We start from the raw sequence: 26,091 nt of genomic DNA on the forward strand, positions 1-26,091 counted from the left end.
GCTGAGTGGCTGGGCGCCGGCGGGGCGGAGCGCGGGGCGGTGCGGGCCGCCTGCGTCCCCAGGCAGCGCCCGAGCGATAGGACAAGGCCTTGCCGGGCCAGCAGCCGCCGATCCCGGTCTCTCGTGCCTCGACCCGCGCCATGGAGATCGAGCTGCCGCCCGCCACCCAGGTGAGAGCTCGGCGGACTGCCGGAGCACCGGAGGGAGGGAGCGCGGACCGGAGCGGAGCGGGCGCCCGGCGCCCCCGGCTCCCCCCGCAGGGCCCGGCTCGGTGTCCGGGCGGGGAGCGGGGCGGGGAGGGCGGTCACGCGGCCGGAGGAGCACGTGGCACCGCCCCGCCCCTGCGAACGCGCTGAGTCACCGGGGGGGCGGGGCGGGGTCTCGAAGGCCTCCGCAGGCACCCCCCCCCCCCCCCCCCCCTCCTCCCCCCTGCCCCGCGCCGCCGGGGGGGCTGGGCCGGACCGGGCCTGGCCGGGTCTGGTCTGGGCGCTGCCGGGCCGGACCGGGTCTGGTCTGGGCACTTGCAGCCTGCGCCGGTCGCGCAGGGGTCAGTCAGGGCCGTTAGGAGCCGTCCGTCTGTGGGCAGCCTCGCCTGGGGCAGGAGCCCGGAGGACCCGGGGCGGGCGACAGGGCAGAGCCGGTACCTGAGGGAGCGGCTGGGGAGGCAGCCGCCGGCGGAGGGTCTGCCCGGCCAGGCGCACCCCCGCGCCGCTGCCCCCGGCATGCCCGAGCGCCTGCCGCTCCCCACTCGGTGAGTTACGGCCGCAGCGGCCCTTCTGTTGCAGCGCAGCCGGAGCCGGCCCACGGGGGCTGTTCACCCTCGCCCGGGGCGGCTCTGGCCTTGGCTCGGCCTCCCACACACAGCCCCGGGAGCCTAAACCTGGCTGACCCCTGCCTGGGCCTGTGCATATGCTGCTGGTGGGGTCTGCTACCGGGGCGCCCACCTCCGCCCGCTGGGGAGCCCCCGAGGGGTTTCAGCCAGGGGCTTCGGTGGGGTTTTGGTGTATGAGGGGATGAAGTCTTGGTGGTCTCCCCTAAGGCTCATCTGCTGGAGGCTGAGGGGTGTTTGGGTGTGTTCATGTCTTGTGCTCTAGTACGGCGAAGCCTGGGGAAATCCAATACTTCTGTATGGCAAACTAGTTGCACAAGAGCGGGGTGAATAACTGAATTTAGAACCCCGCTTTAAATTTATATGATCGTTACATGTTTTCCTTGGGCTTTTAAATGGAGAACATATCCTCATCAAGTAAGATTTAAAGAAGCATTACTTCTTTAATCTCTAACCAAGTAATCTAGAGCTGCTTTAATTCTTCTAATACTACAAATTTAAGACTCGAGTTTTGAGGCTCTTTCAGTGTATGTACAATATATGCTATGTAATAAGAGTTTCTTCTAATGTTACCTGTCCATCCATTAGGATATATAAGTGGTTGCTTCCTACAAGTAGCATCTCTCCAGCAGTGTTGTATATACCTTGCTGTTGCATTTTCTGTCTCAAACCACTTAAAGCTCTGCCAGGTCCACCTGTTTTTCTCACCCCGGGTAGCATGGCTGTGACTTCCACCTTGCATCCTTAGTATCTTGGAAAACACTGCACCAACAATCATGCTCTTAGCCTGTGCTGCGTAAACACACTATGAATGCCTTTTTTGCTTGTAGCATCCAGCTGTGGCAGTCTTGCTGTTACTTCTACAGGAATCGTGACAGACTGATTCCTGTGCACCTGCTTTTGTACCTTCTTGCCCAATTCACTGTGGCTTCTCTACCAGTTAACCTAGCTTTTGTTACTTGTTTGCGTACTTTGTCAAACCCTTTCTACCAAAGCCACCTGTTGTCCCTATCTGAGCTCAGCAGCTGCTGGTTTCTTCTCTTGCAGACCTAGCCTGAAAGGCACTGCGTTTGTTAGATAGTAAATGATTACCATCTTGGACATAGGGTTTTAAATGTATTTATTAAATGGAAAATTCAAATACTCATTCCCATGAAATATTCACTCAAACTGAGCAATGGGGAGCACAGTCTTCATTTAGCCCCTCAGGTTTTGCAGACCCCAGGGTATGGGAATGGTGTGCCCTTGTGCAGCTACAGTACAAGCTCTTGGTCTTTTATGTGCCTGTTAGAAGTTAATGACAGCAGTAAAGGTGAGTGTGAAGGACTAGGATTGATTTGGCTCCTTGGCTCCTTAACCAGAATGTTAAAATCAGAGTTTTCTGCTATATACTTCTGTGGGAAATATGTAGAACCCTGCAACATTCTTGGAAAAAATATTCTTTTGTTGTGCCTCTTTGCCTGGAAATAAGGATGCATGTCTGTACGCAGGGGTGAAATGGGATTTTGCTATTGCACGCTAATGACACAGACATCAAAGTATCTAACAAAAAAGAATGCGATGTGTCAAGATGTTTCAAATCACACTTGCGAAAGCATGATATTCTCTTAGTAGCTCTTCTCCTCCTTGGTAATTTTGAAGTTACTGAAATGGTCTCTTGTAACCTTGTAAAACAGCTCAACAAGCTAACCAGTTATTAAATTTGGAGCCTCACAACAAGAAGAGGGCAAAAAGCATTCATTTTCCAACACAAAGAGTGAAGGTGTGGGTTGCACTCTAGGCTGAAGGAAAACCAACTAACAACTGGCAAAGCCAAGTAAGCAGATAATTTGAATGCCTGTGTAAATGCATCTGTTAGGGGCTTTCTACCAAGAGAACGGCCCTGAAGAGTCTCCAGCTCAGTTAGTGTGAATCCCTTCAGTCTAAAGGGCTTTAATGAAGAATCACGCATACTTTTTTTGACACATTGTATTCAATTGTAAGGTGAATGGGTTTTTTTTTTATTCCCTAATGGCCTGTCATTTATAGGCAGAATGAGAGAATGGTTGTGGTTTGAAAGGACACCGGGTAGATTCTGCAGGCAAACAAGTGCACTCTGCTCAGGCCTGGCAACAAGTCTTTGGTTTTTGGTTTGGTTGGTTTTCATTTTGTTTCTTGATAATGAGGTTTAATAGCCCTGTTGGATAGGAATATCTGATCAAGGTATCTGTAGAAATATTTATCTATCTATGTAGACAAATTTCAATATAAGAAAAAATCCCCATTTCTGAATATAATGTTGTCTACTAAAATTATGGACAAGTTTGAAAGAAGTAGATGGCAGAATATGACAAGCTTTATCTTAAGTAAAAATGCATTCATTTTGACCCTCTTAGTTCTTCTGTGCTTACCTTGATATCAAGCTGCACTGATAAGAGCTTTTTTTCCTTCGAGACTCACAAAACTTATCTTTCAGTTAAGAGGCAGAGGTGATGCAACATAGTAAGCTTGGCTGAAATGGGTATAGACTAATAGGAGCTGACTGGCAGTCCCTTCAGGAGAATAGCTAATTGGATATTATTAGTAAATATCCATCAAATGAACACTGTTCTGTAGTTTGTCTTTAAAATGTGCAAAGAATTTACAATTATACTGGAAATTGATGGACATGCAAGAAGTTAATGGCCCCTGAAAAACTGATTTGAAGTTTGTGGTTAGCACTCACAAAGTTGGAGAAGAGTTTAGCTTTGAAAGCTTGTTGGGAAATCTTTGAAAGACACCAAACTGGAACAAAAAAGAGCATTCAGTGTAAGCAAAGGGCAGCTGGATGATCCCGTGTGCTTTAAAGAACTTGAGACATTTTTATGGTGCTGTGTGGGTGGTTAGGAAGGTTTGTGTACACTTCCCACTAATGGTCATGGGCAAATATAAATTTTGGCACTCTGTCAGTTTTTTCTTTTTCTTAATTGAAAAAATAGGGATGGTTTCGTGCTTACCCTAAGAAAGAATGCAGCAGGTTATGTACAATCGCGAACGACAAGGATATTGTTGAAAATGTGTCAGATTGTCTCTGTTGTGGCCCCTACATACTCTTCTGGTTTCTTTTCCTCAGGCTCTATACCTTAAATTTGCAAAGCAGAAAAATACCTGTTTGATAGATACTGCTAGTTTTGTGATCCTGACTGAAATGAATGTAGTAGCAGCATAGTGAACATATTTCATTAAAGAAGTCTCAGATACTGTTGTGGAATATGCTGGGCATTGTGAGATGTCACTGAGGACCACTAGCAGTAGAAGGACCGAAGTGAAGTATTTGTTTGCTTAGGTTCTTGGTAAAATCAGTTTTCCCTATATAGTTGTTAAAGTTTGTTATATTTGTTCCTTTGATAGAACCAACAACCCCCAAAGTAGCAAAAGCTCTCCAAGTTTTACTGAATATTTTTGGAATGCATTAGGCTTTTAAAGGAGAGTGAAAGAGTCAACTGGAGGCCCAGAAGAGGGTGAGCTTAGGGGAGAAGGAGAAAATATAGAAAGTCCTGATGATGACAGTAAATGATGCCAAGTGTGCCTACGCCTGTGACACTGGATGTCTGCTTCATTGGGAAGAAGGAATTTGTTTGATTTTTGTATCTAGGACACTACTTTATTTCCTTATTTTTTCCCCCTTTTTTTAGTTCGAAATTCTGAAGATGAGCTTTAAGACGACTAAACGATTCAGTAAAATTAGGCCAATTCGTGAAAGTGTGATGTATTTGCAGTGATTGTGTTGGCTGAGGTCAGCGCAGTACAAGTCCAGGCAGTAACCTGTCAGCGTGAATTAAATATTAATCTCCTGCTGCTGTGCTTGAATTGCAGCCAGCAAAGAGTTCTCCAAAGTCTCCAGGTTAATCACCTAGTTAAAGTTTGTCTTGGCCTCCATCTCATTCCAACCCTAAGTAAGCTATTATTTTAATATAACACATTCCTAGTGAACTTGAAAGCCTGTTCAGTTTTCTGATACAGTCTATTATACCAAAGTTGGACTTTGTGCCACAGGATACAGCTTTAGGTGAAGGGTAAAAAATACTGTGTGTAGTTCTTTTTCAGTTATAATCTAGTTTAGCTTGTTTTGGAAAGACTTCATCTGCTACTTGGACAAGTGTTTCTACATAGACCAATGGAAAGTCAGGTAGGAGGAGTTGCAAGTCGCAGCTTTGCGTGTTAACCAAAGGCAACTGATGTACAGTGAACTGAAATGCTGCTCAGGATTGCTCAACAGTAATACTTTTATGGCATATTTGTTTTATTAAGGTAAACAATTAAACCACCCAGTAAGAAATGAAGCCAGCAATGCTATCTGTGGTGTATAAAACTGCTTTAAACCATGGCGGGCTTATCTGAAACAGATACCGGCAAATACATTTCAGCTTAAGATAGGCATTATATACTATATCTTTCCTACCCAGTAACTGCTTTCTGTAGAGGAAAAGCAAAGGTAGTGACAGTCATATGTTAGTTGGCAGTAGCATGAAGTTTGCTGATTGTACAGTGCTTAAGTTTTTTCTGCAGTACAAGAACAGTATGGGTACTCTGTGCAGCACAGTACTGAAGCACAGGGACAGCTCTGTCTCAAGACTTTTTTGTTTTTCTTTTATTTTTCTTTGCCACCTTTTAGAGTAAGGAAATAAATACTTTTCCCAGGAGAATATCTTGTTTTAATATTAGCTTAGTTTTACCTGGATGTGCATAGTCCAACTGTGCCTGTTTCAAATAGAAGCAAAGTCTCTTCAGAACCATACGTTTAAATTAAATATTAATTTGGATAACCAATCAGTCTGTAGCAACATCAAGTAAAGATAAAAATGTTTAATTGTTTGACTGCTTTGGAGAAGAGGATTTGTCTTCACCTTGTGAAGCATCTTCTGTTTTCTGTCTTGAGCCATTTTGACTTCTTGGTGAAGTATTTGCTTAGTTTTCTTTAACTGACTCATTGGATTTTTTTGAATGTTATGTGTTGATACATGGACTTTGTGTTTAGCTCTTAATTTCTACTTTAATACTGACTTTAAAAGAATTAAGTGTTTCTATGTGTTGATCATGGAGATAACTGGAAAGCTAATAGGAGTTAAGAAGAGTGTGAGTAGCTCAAAGCTAGCATTGTTTTACCAGCAGAATATAACTGCTGCTCAGTGGTATATTACTAATCCCTAGCACAAGTACTAATTGGCAAGGCTGTAATAGAATGGGAATAGCTTAGAAATAATACCTAGGTGGGTGCATTTTATAGACTACAGATCTGGTTGGAGTTTTTCATTGTGTCCATTTAAATTTCTGATTTTGGTCTGATTAGCTGCGTTTTTTTGTACTGGGAAGAAGGAATCTAAAATAGTGTTTATTTTTGGCAAGTTTTTTTTGGAGGTGCTTTAAATTACATCTTTACAGTTAAACTAAACCATTTCAAGGAGTATGTCTTTGTTCTTTATGCTATTGCAGTACTGAGGGAGTTGAGACCACCCAACCTTGTACTTGTCTTGCAGAGTCTTAAGACTTTTGGTCCAACTTATGCAATATTATTATGACCACATGTATATGTGTGCAATTAAAGTAACTTTCCTTTCTCTTCCCTATTTTAAGTTTGATGTTGCAGCAACAAGTTATGTAAGACCAGTTTGAAACCACCTCTTTCAAACCTTTTAAGGAAGTATCTTCTGTATGACTATGAAATATAAAGATACCAACTTTTCCCTCCTTGCCCCCCACTTCTGTCTTGCAATTCCAGTTTTATTGCTGTTTGCTGCATTGGTTTTACATGCTGCCTCTTGTAAGTGAAAAAACATCCACTCCTGGAGACTGTTTGCAAAACAAAGTTTGCATACTTGAGAAATTGACTCAGAAAGAGATAGCCTGCCTTTAAGAAGAGGTTTGTTTTATGATTAAGGGCGTGCCTGTTTGCTGTGTTTGGAATTAAGGCTCACTAAATGTTGAAACAGTGAGTTTTCCACAGTTGAGTTATGTGACAAGATGCTGTGACTTTGATTTGCTTCCTGCTCAGATCATCACTGCCATTCAGCCGTAAGGAGCTGTGATAGAAAGATCCTGGGGGGTTGGTTGCTTTGTTTGAACCCTTGTGATAAAATTAGTGCCTCCCTACTTACTGCTGTAATTAGAGTGGAGCAGTTCTTGTGCTGCTTGGGCTGCTGGAAGATCCCCTATTCAGAATTCCCAGGCAGCACGTGGTCAGTGCAAGTCTGCCTCTCTGCTGCCTGCTCCCAAGCAAGATGGTCAGTCTTGGTCATCGTTGCACCTAGCATCTGTGTGGTGTGCTACCTAAACCTGGGCTCGGTCATTTCTCCTTCCTGTCTTCAGGAGCTGTTTGCTTGAGTTATATGCTGTTGGGTAAGAAGGCTGAATTTTGTCCTTAACCCCAGGGTATTTCCAGTTTGCGTGCAGTTATGTGATCAGATGTTCCGCAATCCCGTGGGTAAATAAAACAATGGTCAGAAGAGGGTGGCAGGCGTGGTTGGGCAGCTCAAAAGGCTGGCGCAGCTCAGCTCAGATGGGTACCAGTTTTTCAGAAGCTTCATGGCTGGAAGGAGAACATGGAGACTTCAGCTGCAGAGGTGTCCAGGATGTGTCAATGGGAGGATTCTGTCCCAGCTTGTTACACTAACGCCTGGCTTCACCACCATCACAGTTGTAGTGTCTGATACATATGCACTGAGCAGATAATACAGTCATTAAGTGTCCTTGGAACAAACGTACTATAGACCCTGGTGCAATCTTCTGTGAATTGTTTGACCTGAGATACGCAGGCATGTTTTCTGTTTTGTAATGTTGAATCATGTTTGCCCTTGTTTTTTTCCCAGTTGTAGATGGGTCTTGGGCAGATCTGAGTCAGCCATGGAATTTTGGAAGATTGCCCTACCGATATTTGTAAATCAAACCTGAGTAAATTTTTGAAACAAGTAGGATTTAAGATACGTAAGGATGAAAATGGAACTACTTCAGTAACCGAAATGGAAGTATTAAGATAGTTCTGGTTTTTCATATTACACTAAGTCATCACTTCTGACAGCTGCTCTTTCAAATTATTCGTGTTGAATTTTTGGCTATGGCAATGCACATCACGTTTAGGTGCCTCATAGGTGGGTGTGCCACAACAGAGAGAATTACAGCACCGTGATTTCTGATACTGTGCTTTCTCATTTGGTTGTAATATCTGAACTAGAGTATCATCAGGTCAATTCTTTAACTAGTATAAACTCAGTAGAGTTTTGTATCCTGTGGAATGTTTTCTAGCCTGATTTGTGATCCTTTATCATCTGCCACTTCAGGATCTACCAGTCCCAGGAATCTCTGCTCAGCTGATAACCAATGTGAACGTCTCCAGACATCTCTAATCTCTTGAAGTTTCTTTTGCTAGCAAAATGAATGGAAGCCTCTTAAAAATGAAACTGTTAGTAGAGTGCTTTAAATTGTCCTGATAAACTCTGTTACTGAGGTCAGAGCTACAGAATTATTTTAAATTCAAAATTAAGCTTGGGATGAGAGGTTTTGGTAAATAGTATGTGTATGTGGCAGAGATGATGAACAAGGTCTTATAAAATGAAAGCAGTAGTGACAGCAGTTCGTAGCTGACTCTGTAAGTAATGAGTTACCCTAACAAGATGTCTTTTATTGTCTGAATTAACTGTGGTATAGAGGAATTTTAGCATCTTACAATTTTTACTGATAATTTGCTATAAAGTGACACCCCCCCCCCCGCCCCGAGTACTTACTGATGCATAAGGAAGTGTTTTGGTCGAAGGCAGAAAACTGCTCAAGATCCAAATGGAGCATTTTCTTTGCATTCCGTATTTTCTTATTTCGTAAATGATGATCATAACCTTTTTTTCTCAACAAATTTATTCTAATTGCATCTGGAAAGCAATCAAATTTTCTGTAATGTCGTCTACTAAAAAATCAGCTGTAAATGCTGCTAGTGGAAACAGCCTGGTAAATACAGTGGACTGTATTATATGTTACCCATATTAACATGCCTGGTGTATGTTTGCTGTTTATGGCTGGAAGAGGTATATTGACATGTTTATTATTTGTGGCAGTCTTGTTTTGGCCATCATAGGTACTGGTAGAATGTATGAGAGGACACACATCAGGGATCAGCCTTTACCTTCATTCCTTAGGTACAGCTACCCATTTAATCAGAAGGCTGAAAGGGGCATCCCTGTGATGCTATGAGCCTCGTGTGTGCTCCAGGGGGAAAAACATGGAAGCCCCAGGAAAGCAGTAGGCAGTAGAGGCTCTTGATTTGGATGGAAGGATGGACACAATTACTGGTGGTTGAGGATGGGGGTTTTGTTGCTGTTTTGCAGATACCAAGAATTACTGCTTTTATATCATTTGGTAAGAGGTATAAAGCCATTCACCTACTCTGATCCCTGCCTTGGAAGATGAATTAGCTCCCCTTGCTTTCAGAATAGGTAAATTGAATACTAAAGATAAATTGAATACTACACAGGACTTTTAAAAGTGAGGGTTAAATTGCAGCACACAAACAAAGCTTTAGGTTTTGTACACAGTGTTGTTCAGTTCCTCCACGTATTTACCTTTTTTAAGTAAAAGCTGTTGTGTATAAAACCGGTAAGTTGGCCTGTGGGTGCCTGACATGTTGGCTCTTTTTGAGCTCTCTAGTGTAGTTGTTTGACTTTGCAGGACTTTTAAGTGGAAGAACTTCCTGAAACTTTTATGGGGTTGATGACTTTTAGAGGATTGGTTTTTTGCTGAAGAAATATGTGAAAAATGAGTGAAATCTATCCTTGCCTGATTCTATGGATAAACAACTCATGATGCATCCTGGTGTGGCTGGGGGAAGAGGAAAAGCTATACTAACTCCTTTTGTGAAAATTAAATAACAATTTCCGTTTCATGTAAATTTAGATCATTTTTGTTTATTAGTGTGCAGTGGAATGGTAGTATTTACTGAAGCCTTTATGCAGTATGTCACTAATGAAGGCTGTGCATGGTGGCAAGTAAACCATTTAACCATGAATTATTTGTTTGGAAAAATAGTGTCACCACAGGGAAAATTTGCCACGCTGGGCCTCCGTTCCTCAAATCTTTTACTATCCTGTTATTGTCCAGTGGTGAGCTGTTGAATAGCAGTGTATTTTTGGCCTTTTTCTTTCCCCTTGTAGAAACTAAATAACCTTTCCAAGTGTATTTGAAGTTGAACACTAAAAAGAGAATAAATAAAATGGAGCCCTACTTATTTAGTCAAAAGTGTGCGCTGACTCTGAATTCCCAGCGCTATCTGTATGTGAAAAGTGCACAGAAATTATCAGACTCTGATCCATAAAGGTACTTAACACTGAGCCCCGCAGGCTGCAGTTGATCGGTAGGCACCTGTGTAATCTACCAGGGGTGGGCTGATGCATGCTGAACATGTCACAGCTGACCACCTCTGGAGTAAGCTATTCTCTGCAATGTACCTGTATTCTTAAGCTTTTAGTCTTACAATAATGCTTCTAGGCTGATGAGGTGTTTGTGTAGCAAGTTCTCCGAGTCTGAAAGCATCCTTGCTCTTTGTTAGCTCAGCTTGGAAGTGCAGAAGAATTTCCTTGATGCAGCCTTATGGAATAGATGTCTGTTTTGAAGGCGGGCTGACGGATGTGTGCTGTCATGAACCTCGCTGGTTTCTGACCCTCATGTATTGCAGTTGCTTACCATTGTAGTTTGGCCCGTGAACAACAAAGTAAGTTGCTTATGAGGTCAATGAAGTGAAACTTGGTGAGACATGCTTCTTTGTGATACTAGAGCATGCTGCTGTGACATCCAGGCTATAGTGCAGCTGTAATGACTTGTATGGTGTCTGTCCCCATTAACTTCCCAGCCACCATCAAAATGACAGCTAGAAAAGGGGGCTTTACAGGAAGATCTCAGTGCAGTGAAAATGTGTAGTACAACAAAGGGTCTGCATAATCCTGGAGAATATTTTGAACCGCAGACGTACTGTTTGCATGATTGGTTTGAAAGACCCTCTTCCAGAAAGTATGTAATCAAAAATATCTGATGAAATCCGGTTCAAGGCCAGGTTGGACAGAGCCTTGAGCGACATGGTCTAGTGTGAGGCATCCCTGCCCATGGCAGGGAGGTTGGAGCTAGGTGATCTCAAGGTCCTTTCCATTTCCAACCTGTGATTCTATAAATCAAAATATTGGCTAAGAGGTTATAACCCAAGGTTAATACAACCTAATAAATGTGCTATTGACAGTTAGGTTAGGTTCTTTTCTCTGTTTCTATTGTTCATTCTTTCTTGCTTCCTGATTTGTTTCATTGGACATAAGAGTGTGCTGCAATTTGACTGGATCATGTTTCCCAGATGACTGAGCCATTATTACAAACAAATCCTCTTGCAGATAAACTAATGAGTAGCCTGTGGCAGTGTCCGCACACAGCGCATGCCTGGCTGGGTACAGCAGGATAGCTTGAAGATAATGATTTAACAGGTAATTGTTTTCCAAGGACTGTAGATTCAATATCTGAAATTAACTGGGACACAAAGGCTTTTTTATTCCTATAGTTTAAAGTTCAGCAGGATTTTTAGATGCTGTGTATTTTCTTATATTATTTGCTTACATGTAGGGTAAGGATTTTTTGTTGTTGTTGTTTAAGTTACAAATTGCAATTAATAATCATTTTCTTATGATGAAGTTCTAACTTGGGAGGGGGAAAAAAAAGCCCAAGCACCAACAAAGCCACTAGGACCAGCTTTTCCTGAAATGAGGTAGGTTTCTGTCCGAGATGGCTGCTATTTGAATGCCTTTGAAAATGGAGTTATGTGGTGATTAGACAACAGCTAGAGAGTCAGCCACAACAGAATCCCTCGGTTTACTTGCTGAGGCAACACAGCAGAGTTTTGTTGATGTATCAAGCATGTAAAAACCAAACAGACTGACTAACCCACTCTTTCCGAAAACAATCCCCTATTTTTGCCAACCTCCCAATGTCTTTATGCAACTTATGTAATAGATTGTAACTTGAATACATACTAACTTTGTGTGCTTATTGGCTTAATCATTTTGTAATGCTGCTGACTCAAGATAAAGTAGTAGCAAGTCAAGGGCTCTGTAAAGCTGAAAGAGGGATTCGGAGTTTGAGTAGAAGGGGCCACAACACTTCCATACCAGCCAAATACACTATGGAGAAGTGAAGTTTACTTTAATACAATATAATTAAGACCAAAAAGGGAAGAACTGAACTCGTTGAACTGAAACAGCCAAACTCTGAAAACACATAGGATTTGCTGCTTTAGCTACTGGTGGTCCAGAAAGTGCTCTGGGATGTCGAGAGATTGAGGACTAAGTTTGAAGAAGCAGGATGAAACCCATGACCATTTCTGGCTTTTGCTTAGCAGTGGGGGTAGTGGTTGTTAAGTATGGACAGAGTTAAATGTATTCTAGAGAAATTCATCATCAGCTCACAACTTCAGACCTCGCTCTGTCTTTGCTTTAGGCTAAGGCAGAAATAGGGGAATTGGGAGTAGTTACAATGCATGACCAATCTAGCCATCAATACTAGAGAATAACTTTTGATAAATCAGAGATTGTACAAAGAAAATTATCCATGTCAGATTTAAGATCTTGCTTTCCATAAGCCATGCAAATGAGATGGTGGGGATGGGCTTTTTTCTTCCTATTTTATTTTAAGGTGTTGAGGCAGGATCAGTCCTGGGACCATTCAGACCCTGGAAACCACTTACTCTATACAGAGCTGTTATTTTGAAGCTGCCTTCTAAAATGTGGATTGATCAAACAATTAAATAAAACACAGCTGCTTCTAGGGTGTCTGAGAGAGACGCATCTTCTGCAAAAAGATCTGCAGCACTGAGCAAGAATCCCTTGATCTGTTGTGACAGAAGTGGTCACCCTAAGGCAGACCAAATGTGGAGACAAAAGGAGATACATATATACACACACATATATTTAATATACATACATATATATATTTAATAGATATATTTTTAATGTAATCTCTTTGACTCCAGGCATTAATGAGCCAGAGAGGAGACTGTCACTCCTGCTGCTGTGCCCCAGGCTGGAAGGGAGTGATGCAAGGCTTTTGTACACATTCAGTGTTTCAAGGAGTGGCGGGGACTGGGGATTGATGGGATTTGCAGAAAGAGAGAAAACTTGTTAAAGTGAGTGAGTAAACAGCTTTTTATGTCCCTTCTTTCCCTTTTCTTTGTTGTCTTTCTGATGAGGGTGTTTTTTTTTCACTGGCTGTGGCCTTGCTCTACTGTTAGCGTTAGGGTTTTGCGGCTTTTGGAGTTGAACTGAAGTTAGTACACTGATGATGATAAAGGGCTTACAACAGCTATTTTTTTTTTTTTTTCAGTTACATCCACACTCATTTTATGTTGTTTAGGCTTAAAGAATCCTGTCTTTTCATGATTGTTGGAGAATATATGAGGTACGTGTTTACCCTGGCAGTTTGGAAAGCTTACTTGCCATAGGGTGTACATGGGAAAATCATCATGTTGGAAGCTGTACAGATCTTACAGCGGTACCCTTTGTTAATACCATTCCTGGAAGATGATGCTTCAGGTGAAATACATAAATCAGCCACTTCTCAGAGGAGTTATTTCTGGAGTGAGGGGTGGGAAAGTGGGTGCCTGGTGTCCAGAATTGCCCTTGTAGGGGAAGGAAGATTGTCCTTCAAATAGAGCCTTTCCCCATCTGTATCAGAATCATGCCCAGACAGCGCTTATAGTGAAACTAAGAACACTGGACAATCCAGCCAAGGAGGGTTTCAGCAAATTTAATTTATAAGAGGAGGTCCTGACAATTTGGCATTTATTAGGAGAGCCAGCTGGAATACAGGGAGGTACAGTCTGAAGTATAAGATATATGTTAGGAGAAAACAGGGGCTAAACATTTTTAGCTAATGTAATACCAGGATGACTTCTGTTCCTGGTCTGGTAAAGCATTCTAGAGATTTCTTCAGTAAGAAAATTAAATTTGCTTACAAATACATTTTGGGGACTGAACTTATCTCATGTGTCTCCATTGGGGCAGAAGAACATCCTGAGACAAGTGGTCAGCATTTTTCAACAGGCTTGTTTATATAGACATGGAGTGGAAATTCTCTAGCAACATCAGTTTTTTAAGATTATGTCTTTCCAACCCGATTAGAGTCCTTTTTCGGGTAAGTTAGCCTGCCAGGGCTTGAGAAGTTTGCTGACCAAGATACCAGGCATCCAAAGACTTGAGGGCTGGGAAGAGTAAATGACCATGAGAAGCAGAAACAGGCTGGTATAGAGCCAAGGCCAAGTCAAGTTCAGTCAGTCCAGTCACACCAGCAGTAAGTGGCACAAATATGAAAGACAGAAGAGAGAGGTACCCCCTCACACCCACCCGAGCCCCCTGTTTCCTCCTATGTTTCCTGGAAGGTGCTGGTGAAGAATGTGGGACAGCAGGCAGCTCCACAGGGAAGGCAGGGATCTGACCTTGTGCATTTACAATCACAGGTTGCTGTCACGTGGCTTTGTTGGACAGCTGTCTGTTCTGTCACTCTTCCAAGTCCTAAAGCCAGACATCTAAAATTGCTATTGTACACCTCTGCCCTCCACTATGAATAGCTTTGCCATTCTTTTTTCCCCATTCTTCCCATAAGAGCTGCTGCTTGTTCAAAGTTTTCATGTCCTCACTGTCCCTTCCACATTCTTGAGATAACTTTTGTTCTTCAGTTTCCAGTTCTAAGGGGTTTAAAATATGGGTCAGCTTTCAAAATGTAATTGCTTTTAAATGTTAAAACTATCTGTGATTCCTCTGAAACATGAGGCTTGTGTGTCCTGGAGTTTTTCTGTCATGATGAGCTGTAATTAAACAACTTACCTTGAAAAGGATTTAGAAGACAAACCACTAGATTTCAGGGATCATCTGAAAACATGAAATGATTTACAAACCATTCTTAACGCCTACTTGAACTAAATCGGCTCCTCCTGAGGATAATGTGGGGAAGATACTCAGCTATCGTGTCCACAGGCTGTGCTTTTCTTAAGTGGCAAGATGCTTCCAGCTCCTCCTCTTGCACTTACTTTATTACTTGATCCCCTCCCTTTCATTCTTGCCTTGGATTATCTCAGGTCCTTGTTTCTCACTTCCCATGTGTTTTAGTTGTGGTGTTTTGGGTATTTTTTTTTTTTCCTTGTTTGAATAAAGCAAAAATGTAAGGTTTTTTTGTTCATTCCTTTCACTTCCTGGAAAACAAATAGGAATTGGGGGATACTTTGTGATACTTTCCCTGAGTAAACTATGGTGGGAGTGTTCTGCTTCTTGTGTGATGCTGGTCTAAGCTCCCTGCTGGATGCCGTAGGCATTGATTCTGTTGCTCTTTGATTTATTCATGCTGGCGTGTGAATCTTCTTGGAGTTAGGTGCTAATGGATCATGGGAAAGAAAACCAAATCCTTGTCTGGTGAGAGATTCTGCAAGTGTTATCCCAGTTTATGTTGCAAAAGGCATGAGTTTTATGAAGTAAATGTGCAAAGGCCACGATGTGCTCTGTATTAAGAGATAGCTAATAATGGGCTGAAAGCACTGGCTGAGGTAGCAGATTGTTTCTCTGCTGGCACTTGGGTTGCTGGATGTTTCCAGTTTACCAGTGCTACCGGTAAATGTCTTCCAATCAAAACCAAACCAGTCAGATAACCCAAACAGGGATGAAGTGAAAGATGAACATTTTGTTTGAAGCCCAAAAGTCCATCTATGAGAATAACATGAAAGCCAGAGTCTCTTTCCTTTGTTTACTATACTGCAAATATGTTTGTTTAGAAGCAATAAGAGTTAATTGTGAAACTTTACAATGTAGTCAGAGATTTTCTCATAAAATGTATAACAGACTCTGCCCAGATGGCAAATGCTGGTATGTAAATCTAAACATGAAAATTTCCATTGGGGGCCAGATGGTGCCATAATGTGAATTGTTTAACATTTATGTTTATCTTATTAAAAGTGCCTTTATATGTCCAAACTAAGCCATCAGTGTGGTTGGAAGAGCATATCACTAAATGAACAAAAAAGTCAACCCTTGAGTACAAGACACCTCCTGTTTACATGCATCATGGGAAAGCAGAGCATGTCGTCCTTGGGGGAAGTTCTTTCTCTGTTCACAAAATCATGAAAAAAACATTATAAACAAAACCAAATCACTGCTTCTCTGCTTGGGAGGAATATTAAAACCATATTTACTTTCCCAGAGGCTGGAAGTGTTGGGCAATGGTGATACATTAAATACTGTAACGGATTTCCCCTCAAAATAAGTGTTGGTGTTGAGTGGGATAGAGCTGAGCTCTAGACAAGGGGGAAGCATCGCTGCATTCCTTTCCAGGCACAGTCCTTCCTCCTGCAGGGGAGGCTCTTCCTATGCCGCCAGAGCCATCATTTCCTCTGATGCAACCCAAGGCATTGCACAAGGGAGGAAAGAACAAACGGGTGCTTGTGGACTCGGTCACATGAGGCTGGCGCCTTTACAGTAAATACGTCTGATGTTAAGGGAAGTGGTTAGCGGGGCTCCAAAGGGCAGCAGCGAGCCCTTGGTCAGATGAGTCTTTCACAGGACTCTCAGTGCACGTGCCCCAGTTCGGGTACCAATCCGTGCTCTCTTGACCCTCCAGATAAATCCGAGACCGGCACATCCTATTGAGACATCTACAAATTGGAGGGTAGCTATTGCACAGCCAAGAGGTAAAATACCTTTTAATAGCTTTAGTTGAACACTGCAAGCATCAAATACATAGTTATTTTTGTGATGCTTTTACAGTGGAAGGGAAAAAATACTCCATTGATAAATATAGAGTGCCTGCCTGTGTGGATACCTCTGTGTATGTGTGTGATGGGGTTCAACAAGGCAGACAAATAAAGAGGAAGGCTGTGGGGAGGCTGAGGAGCAAAACTGCAAAATACTTGCTTTAGACTGCAATCTTATTTTTTATTTCTTTGCCATCACCTCATGCTGGGACTGTGATTCACTCCTTAGTGAATCATTGGGCAGTGTTGGCTCCGTTCACTTTGACCTGGGCTTTGGACTAAAGCCCAGAAAAGGACAGTGTTACTAACAGCATTGCCTGAAGTTATAGGTAAGTATGTGGCAGGTTGATATTTACATCAGTGTGCTCTTTGATGATATCATCTACTAGCAGGTTGAACAGAACACTTCCTCCATGCAACCCATTCATGTGAAGAGTAATTACTTGAATTGTTATTGCTGTATTTCTGCACAACTTTTCTGACTGAAAATAGGAGGGCTCTTTTCCGATTGTATCATGATAATTAAAAAACTAAACCAACCACAAACCAACCCCCAAAACCCAAACACCCTTTTGGCTTTAAGTGCCACCAGCACAACTAAATAAAAGAAGGGTGCTCCCAACAAGCATCTCTCTGGGGTGCAGAGCACACCACTGTTTAGCAGAGCTCAGCCCTTTGCCAGAGATAACATACTGGGCGAAATATGGTCACTTGGGAAGTGGTGACCGGAGCCAATCAGTGCAGTCATTTCTCAGCAAGAAATAGCCCAAGATCCTGAAAACCCCTGGAAACCAGGCAAGCATATTGATCCAAAAATGAATCCTGCTTGCTGAAGTGATAGCTGCACACACAGAGGTGGTGGTGCATAGCTGCAGCTATGGGGGCTTTTGGCCAGCTGGTGTCTCTGGAGGTCTCTCATCCCACAGATGAGGCAGCACCCAAAGCTACTTACCTTGATGATGGATATAGCCAGTAGTATGGCAGATGTACTAGCAGTGCCTGGGCACTAAGGCTACCTGTTTCTTAGGGAAAAGATGTCATGCTATCTGTATCTCATTTTTTTGATCACTTTAGTTTTTTGTGGCTTAAACTGAAACTGAGCACCAGTTCTGCTATTTCTGTGCTGTTGTATGTTGCAACTCGGGGAGGAGAACAGCTCTGCTAATTCACAGCCTCGTGCATTGCACACACAAAAAATATATCTTTGGAGCCATGTTTTTAATGGTGCCGTGTAAATGAATAATTCAGAAGTGAGCCCTAAAATCCAGATCCTGCAGTTTCATCCAGAACATATTGCAAATGCTCTGAGACTAGGAAACGGTTCCGAATCTGCTGCAGAAGGAGACAGTGAGCAGCTGGTAAACTACTGGCCCTTAATGAAGCTCTGCCATATTGCAGGAGCTCCAATTACTGCAGAACTTAATTAGTTCGTTTTAGCCTGCCAAGCTGGAAAGACCAAACATTGTCTTGGGCAGCCACTGTAGTTATTTCACTTTCTTCATTGCTGGCCATTAAGGCTGAGTTCGGTCTCTCCCAGCAAGATGTGTTAAGTTTGTCGTGGATTTGGGAATGCCTGCATTGTGTTACACACAGATATTTTATATAACTGCGTGATCTTAGAGAAAAGTAAGGGGTTTTTTAGTAATTGGTGGAAGTAGTTCATGCCATGTGTAAATATGGGTGCTAATGGTATAGAAGTTTTAACAAAGAAATGAGAATACTGAATTGATTTGTTCAAATGGGGACTTGCCCTAAAGCTTTTTGCTGTAACTGTTGCATGGAGGTAAGTGATCACTTTGAACTGAGCGTTCAGGTTACTTCGCTTCTCTGCTTGAAAATGCACTTTAGAAATAAGGGAATGTTTTAATTTGATGACAAAATAAATGTATCTCAGGTATAGAACTGCTAACGGAAGCGGTAACGTTCTGTGTAAATGAAAGGTAGTGTTAAGTATGTCATTTGTATTGTGCCAGCCTGATGAATGCCCGACACCGGACGTTATTTGTATATGCTGCCGCTAAAGGGCAGTTTTAAGACTAATGAAACATGCCATAAAGTCAAAACTGCCGGGCACCAGCCAGCAATTGTTGGCATTTACCCATCTGACAAATGTGGCTGCTAAGTATGAAAATTCTGTGTCAGCTGACAGCCAAACTGATGGGGTTTGGGTGTTAGGTCTTCATCACAGAAGAAGATAGTGCAACCCTCGGCACTTAAATATGGAGTATTTGAGCAGTGAAAACCCAAACCAATTCACTAACTCCTTTCCCCTGCCCTTATGCAATAAATTACTGAACAATCTACGAATCACCTTCCCTCCTCCCAAAAAAAAAACCTTATGAAACAAATCAAATCAAGTTGTAGCTAAATCAAATAACATTAACTGGTCTGTTTTCCCTAAATAGCAGAGTTTGTCTTCTGAAGCACTACAGGTGCAAGGGGTAGCCAGTTGCCAAGAAACCTAGGTCTTTGTTAACTGTCTGATGATGAGCCAGGGGCCAACTGATGGACAATATCTGAGACCTGTTGAGCCCTGCTTTATACTCAGCTGCTCCAAACCAAGTGCACTTAAAACATCAACTTAGACTAAGCTTTAAATGGCAATTTTGTAGTAATAGTCTTAATAACTGTGTTTAGTGCTGCAGTGTTATGTCAATTGGTGACTTTGAAACCAGGTTTTCCTCTGTGCTGTGATCTTTGATTAATATTTAATACCAGGATGGAACGTACATAACCTAAAATGCATATTGCAGCGGCGCTATGAGCAGTTACTTCAGACAGAGCCTGTCATAGTTTGAGTCAGCTTTTACGGTTTTATAAGATCATCTGAAAACAATTCTTTTCTCATAAAAATTGCTTTCTTCGTGTGGTAGAATTCATTCCTTCATGTTTTCTGTGAGTGAACTTAGGAAAAGAAGAATGTAATATTTCTGGCTGGTTCATTCATTGCTTTACACTTCTGGTTTCTATGAGCCTGTGTATGGGCTACACCAACTGAACCATCAGTTCACACACTTCAGAAAGGTTGTATAGAGTCGTATTTTATTTAGGTCATTCTATAGGATTAAGAGAATAAGCCTCAGTCTGCCTGTTTGATGCAGAAATTAAAAGCTTTGCTGTTGTTTGAAAGTAGTTTTGCTGAGGGCGACCTTTGCTTAAAAAGGCATTTCTATTACAGGACATGAACTTGATTGACATCCTTTGGAGGCAAGATATAGACCTTGGGGCAGGGCGTGAAGTTTTTGACTTTAATCAACGACAGAAGGAGTATGAACTCGAGAAGCAGAAGAAACTTGAAAAGGAAAGACAGGAGCAGCTCCAAAAAGAGCAGGAGAAAGCCCTGCTGGCTCAGCTGGAGCTAGACGAGGAGACAGGTGAATTTGTTCCTGCTCAGCCAGCTCAGCACGTTCAGCCAGAGAATACTGAGCCTCCAGTCGGTTTTTCACAGGTAAACTCCTTAATGTGTGCTTGTGAGCATGTTTAAACCTTTTTCCATTCACAGGAAGACATAATGTTAGTGGTTACCTAAACTGAATTTGCATTTGTTGCTGTAATGGAAGATTCTTCAGTTATTCAAAGATGCAGTTAACATTTGTCATAACTTTCCTATTTAGACCACACAGAGTTCAAAACCAGAGGCAGAGGCCTTCTCCTTTGATGACTGCATGCAGCTCTTGGCAGAAGCATTCCCATTTATAGACGACAATGAGGTAAAAATGCTCAATGCAGCGGTTTCACGGGTGGTCTTCTAGGGGCTCAGTCTCATGTCTTTCACTAAGATTCGTTTGCAGCATAATCCTGATGTGTGATATGATTTGGGTTTTGTCCTCAAGCTGACTCCAGCTGGAATAGAGCAGTGTAGTGGGCTTGAACTAGGGCTGTGTCTGATGGGAGGGGAGTGGAGTGGTGCTCTTGTGTTCCTTCTGCTGGCTGAATCCTGCAGGCAGGACTTGGTGTGTAACACCAGCTGACCACAGCCCTTCCAGTTACTGCAAATGACAGTGGTCAGTTTGTTACAGTGAGCTTCGTGCAGCTCTTGGGAGTCAGTGTGTTTGGTTGCTCTGTTACCATGTGCTGACCCAGACGGTTTGATGTATAATACAAAGTTGTTTTGCGAGTGGGGTTTCTTATGTGCAGGTTTCCTTTCGGTACTGTTTTGTTTGGGGGGGTTAATTTGTTGGTTTTTTTTTTTTTGTTCTAAACATTCCAGGCTGCTTCAGCTGAATTTCAGTCACTGGTTCCTGCTCAGATCAATCACGACCAAGTCTTGATCTCTTCTGATGAAACTCAGCCACCTGAATCGCCTGTTCTAGATCCAGTTACTGATGTGGAGAACATGCAGAACATAGACCAAGTTTGGGAAGAATTATTGTCCCTTACAGAGTTACAGGTAAAGGTTTTGGTATGATGAGCACCTGAAAAAAATAGTGTGATATTTTGCAGGAGTATTGTATTTCGGAGAAGGCAGTACAATAGCACCTTAACACGATAGTCATACTCACTGTGTGTTGGATCCTGCACCTGCAGGATGTCTAGAACTCAATTTAAGCTTTATTTTTTAAGAATATATGGAAAAACACATAGGAGGAAGGAAACCAGTTGTTTATCCAAGGCCTTAATAGCACGCAGTCTGTCTTCCCAATCAGAACTTCCCCACGTTTAGCAAATCACTGTTTGTCTCTGCATGCAGCCCATTGCAGCATGATCATGGTTTAATTTTCAGCTCCTTAAAAATGGACACTTCTGAATTATGGCTGCGACAGGAATTATTTCCATGAGTATTACTGTAAATGATGTTCTTTTTTCAGTGTATGGTTGTGTAAATCATTTATAGTTGCATTCAACTTTTATCTGAGGAGGAGGTTTCATTAAGATAAGAACTACTACTGTTTGTATGTGTTCAGGAAGAACTAACCATGTAATGCACATGAACCAAATATTCCAAAGGAACAAAGGAATCACTTTGCTGCATCCCCGAGCTATGCGTTACAGAGAACATCCAGGGTTTGGTTTTTTTTTCTCCTATCCTCAGGTTTCTATTTATATATTCCTTAGATTTGACTATAAAATTGAATAAAGTTACCACAGAACAACATCATGCTTCAGCATGATGCAGCTCTACTTTATGCTGTTAACAGAAGAGATGAATGCTCAGTAGAATGCCTCTAAACTGAAAACACTGAAAAACAAATGTTTGCTGGAAGCAAGAATGGTTTTGGGCCTCTACATTTTCCCTTCAATTTCTTGTACTTTTCCAAGTGTCCCTACTTCCCCAGTCTTACTACTCTTTTAAGTTCAAAAGCCCCACATAAGTAACAAGGGCAATTGGCTGTGGAGGAGCAGCAGCAATGCTGAAACTGCAGTAAGAGACCAGACCGAACAATCTGTTGCAGTAATTCTGAGTAGTGATGGAATAGTCTTCTGAAAGCAGTGAGATAGTTCAATTGAGGGCATCACCTTTCACAAATTATGTTTGAAGAGAAGGGAAAAAAATGAGATCTCGCTTCAAAACCTTAGCTTAAGCTTTGGACAATCTCTGGTTAAATAACCAGTGTGTGGTCCCTTCTCAAGAGAAACAGAATCATTTTGGTAATGGCCTAATTCTTCAGGGACAGTGGGCCCTCTTATGTCAGCTTCAGTGCAGAAACTGCCACCCCTTTGGAAAGAACATGGGTCTTGTAGCCAGTGAAAGCTGTAACAGTCTTGGGTGCTCATGCTGTTGTTAGCCAGCCTAACTAAAAGTGTGTGTGGTGAGTTAATGTTTGCAAGGCTTCATGTTAGTGCTCTTTACTTCATTGAGAGTTATGCTTCTCTACACTGAGCAGCTGCCTCTTTCAGTACATCCTAAAAGAATCTTGCTCTTTGAGGAAATCTATCACATAGTATGAAATTAAGAGTGCTGAAAGTAATTGTTTGCTAGAATTGCTCATAAAGTCTATTTCAGTAATTTTACATTGACTATATTCATGCCATTCCCAGCAGTGGTGCTTGTGAGATGTTCAGACTGGGAGCTCCAGGATCCCCATGAGCAGTTTACCAGAGCAGGAGGGCTCCATGCAGCTTCCATGTAGTGTTGGCATGGGTCTCTTAAGCATCTTGCCAGGAGTTCGAGGGGCTCTGCTCTCTGAATCTAACTAGCTTTGTCCAGAATGCATTGCTTCATGCTCTTGCTTAGGTATCTAATCTTCTTCCTAGTAAGCCTCCCCTTAGTAAAAGCGTGTTGTAGTCACCTAGGTTGTCGCAATGTTGTAAGACTCATGTTAAGTGCATATTGACTGCTAGAGTCTTTAGTGTTTGTGGGTTATAGAAAAAGGCTTTATTGATGGGAGATGTGTTGCTCAACTTCTCTTTTGCATTTCCCATGCAGTGTCTTAACATTGAAAATGATAACCTGGCTGAGGTAAGCACAATCACAAGCCCTGAAACCAAGTCAACAGAGATGCACAGCAACTACAGTTACTACAGCTCATTACCCACCATGAGGAAGGACGTTGACTGTGGTCCAGAGTTCCTGGATAGCATTGAGGGGCCCTTTTCTGGCATTTTACCACCAGAAGACACCAGCCAGCTGAGCGTGAGCTCTTTAAATGACATGTCCCCCTCAAACTCTGATTTCTGTGAGGATTTCTACACCACCTTTATCGACACAAAGGAGAACGGTGACACAGCAATGACAAACACTGTCAGGCAATCACTTGCAGAGATTCTAAGTGAACCTATTGATCTTTCTGATTTCTCACTGTGTAAAGCTTTTAACAGCAACCACTCAGGAACTGGACCAGAATGCAATGATTCTGACTCAGGTATTTCATTGAATGCAAGTTCTAGCGTAGCATCGCCTGACCACTCTGTGGAATCGTCTGCCTACAGAGATAAGACTTTTGGCTATAGTGACTCTGAAATGGAAGACATGGATAGCGGTCCTGGAAGTGTGCCGCAGAGCAATGCTAGCATGTACTCACTGCAGTTCAAGGATCAAGTGTTCTCTTCCATGGGGCCAAGCACTGAAACACCAAGCTTGCAGGGTACAAACACAAAAAAGAAGGAACCCCCTGCCAGCCCTGGCCACCCCAAAGCTCCCTTCACAAAGGATAAATCTTCAAGCCGCCTCGAAGCTCATCTCACACGAGATGAGCAAAGGGCGAAGGCTCTGCAGATCCCTTTTCCTGTTGAAAAAATCATTAATCTCCCTGTTGATGACTTCAATAAAATGATGTCTAAGGAGCAGTTCAACGAAGCCCAGCTTGCGCTCATCCGAGATATACGCAGGAGAGGCAAGAACAAAGTGGCTGCTCAGAACTGCCGTAAAAGAAAACTGGAAAATATAGTGGGACTGGAGCAAGACTTGAATAACCTGAAGGATGAGAAAGAGAAATTGCTTAAGGAGAAAGGAGAGCACGACAAGAGCCTTCGTCAAATGAAAAAGCAGCTGACCACCTTATACCTTGAGGTCTTCAGCATGCTCCGTGATGAAGATGGCAAGTCGTACTCTCCTAATGAATATTCTCTGCAGCAAACCAGAGATGGCAATGTCTTCCTTATTCCTAAGGGCAAGAAGTCTGAGACTAAACTCTGAAGGGCAGCACAGCTGGCTACTGCTCTCAGAGCTCTTATTTTTGTATCATCCTCCTGATAGTTTTTACTGTGAGGTGGAACGCAGAATTAGGTAATATTGTTTCAAGTAACGCTATGTAATGATGATTTCAAAGTTAATGATTAGTTCATGGGAGATGCAGGTTTAAAACTAACAGCGTAATGCAGATGGAGGTATGCAAGATTTGTAATCTCACTTTTATAACAGACATTTCCTTCTTATAGCACCACTTTGACTAGTTTCCATATATATGTAAATATTTAAAGATACCATATTTATATACTGTTCCTATCTCTTGTTATATTCATAGATTGATTTGATATATATAAAAAAATGATTTTAGCCTTCTAAATATAATTTCTGGTAAGACAAGCAGCATGGTTTCTGATCCTTTTTTATAAATATGCAATAGGGCTTGCTTCCCATTTTTCTTGCACATTTATACTTGCTGAATATTTAATACTATTTTAATATAGTATAAAAGTTGATACTTAAAGTTTGATTTTACCAGTTCATTAAACCTTTTTTTTAAACTCTACTTCATGCACATTTATTTCCCTAACGAAGGGAATTCCTCCCTAGTTTTCTGAGGCTTAAGTCTTCATGTAACTTCATGTACTGAATAACCACAGAGACATATTGCACAGCACTGTCAGCATTACTAATGCCTTGTTCAGCTTAGTTCTAACTGCCCTTTGGAAGGATTGTGTAGCAGCGTTTTGCGTTATGCTAGGTTTATGTCATTTGTGTTTTGCCCTTTGAACACTACCTAAATTCATTACGAGATCTTTCCTCCAAAGCCATTTAAAACCCGTGAATTCGGTCACTGGCGGCATTAAGCGTTTTTCCAACTTAAGATTCCATACACTCTCAAGCAACTGTTCTGGATGTGCACTGTGCGGCTCTGAAGGGGCCTGGCTTGGGTCAGAGTTGGTCACTCCCATCACGTCAGAGCACATAGAAGGCAGCGCACCAGCAGCCAACCAACACTGCTGCCTGCACCCTGTGCTCAGGAAAGTGACGTGAGCTTAAGTTAGGATCTCTAAGAGAATAACAAGTGGGACGATCACTGGCATTGCATTGTCTGCTCTTCACATAGACTCATACTTGATCACTGGGGACTTTCTGAATGCAGGAAAAGCATCATTTGTAATTTGAAATCCACGTGTAGATCTGAACGTTAAAAACTGCATCATCTTCCCTATGACACTTACAGAAGGTGTATCTCATCTGAGTTTTTTTCTCTTGCACTGATGCTTTATATGATTTTCCAAATCTTTTCTCTATAACAATATAACTTCATTTAGTATAATAAATACCAAGTTGTTTTGCAACACCTTCTGGTATTTATTTCTCTTAAGAAGGAAAATGGTAGAGTAGGACTCAAACTGTTGAAGGAAAAAGGGTTTAAAGATGGACATCAGCTCAGGAACCCAGCCTTGCATTATTAGCTTACTATTCACAAAGTCGGGGTAACGCTAAACAAAATGATAGCTGCTGGTGAATTCAGGCTTGAGATTTTTGTTTCTCTAACTTTTCAACTGTGCTGGAGCTGCACACACACAGCAGAAACCATCTCACCTCATGGCTGGCCACAGAAGCCCAAGAAACACTTTTAATTAACATAATCCCAGTTCCACACTATCTTACATTTTAGGGATGTCCTGAGTGACATACAGAACAATGGAGTTGTGATGTGACTGTAACGGATGCTGTGGAAGGGCTCCTGTTCTCAACTGCTGTGTGCTGTTTTCTGTTTTCATGCAACTCGTTGGGCCCTCTCGCTTGAACAGCATCAACTCCTTTGCAGGCTACGATTGTTGTGTACCAGGTTTGGATTTCCCTCTATACAGAGAATTTCAAGTGCTATTTTATTGTCCAGCTGGTCACAGTAGGATCAGTGTA

General features: G+C 42.2%; 1 protein-coding gene across 4 annotated transcripts; it reads left to right on the forward strand.

Moving 5' to 3' along the window:
• Positions 1-25,520, forward strand: NFE2L2 (NFE2 like bZIP transcription factor 2). 4 transcript variants are annotated; one of them, XM_065670273.1, is made up of 6 exons: positions 1-170; positions 12,831-12,983; positions 19,771-20,040; positions 20,207-20,302; positions 20,803-20,982; positions 22,960-25,520. In XM_065670273.1, exons 3-6 carry the CDS (start codon positions 19,774-19,776, stop codon positions 24,166-24,168), a joined length of 1,752 nt encoding a protein of 583 aa, XP_065526345.1. In that variant the 5' UTR covers positions 1-170; positions 12,831-12,983; positions 19,771-19,773; the 3' UTR covers positions 24,169-25,520. The 4 variants fall into 4 exon arrangements, with proteins under 4 accessions (XP_065526345.1, XP_065526343.1, XP_065526346.1 ...); XM_065670272.1 differs by lacking the exon at positions 1-170 and adding an exon at positions 680-751; XM_065670271.1 differs by lacking the exon at positions 12,831-12,983 and having other exon boundaries at positions 2-170.
• Positions 25,521-26,091: the final 571 nt, after the last annotated feature.

The sequence above is a fragment of the Lathamus discolor genome, chromosome 3 (genome assembly GCF_037157495.1).
Source record: "Lathamus discolor isolate bLatDis1 chromosome 3, bLatDis1.hap1, whole genome shotgun sequence".
Classification (NCBI taxonomy): Eukaryota; Metazoa; Chordata; class Aves; order Psittaciformes; family Psittacidae; genus Lathamus; species Lathamus discolor.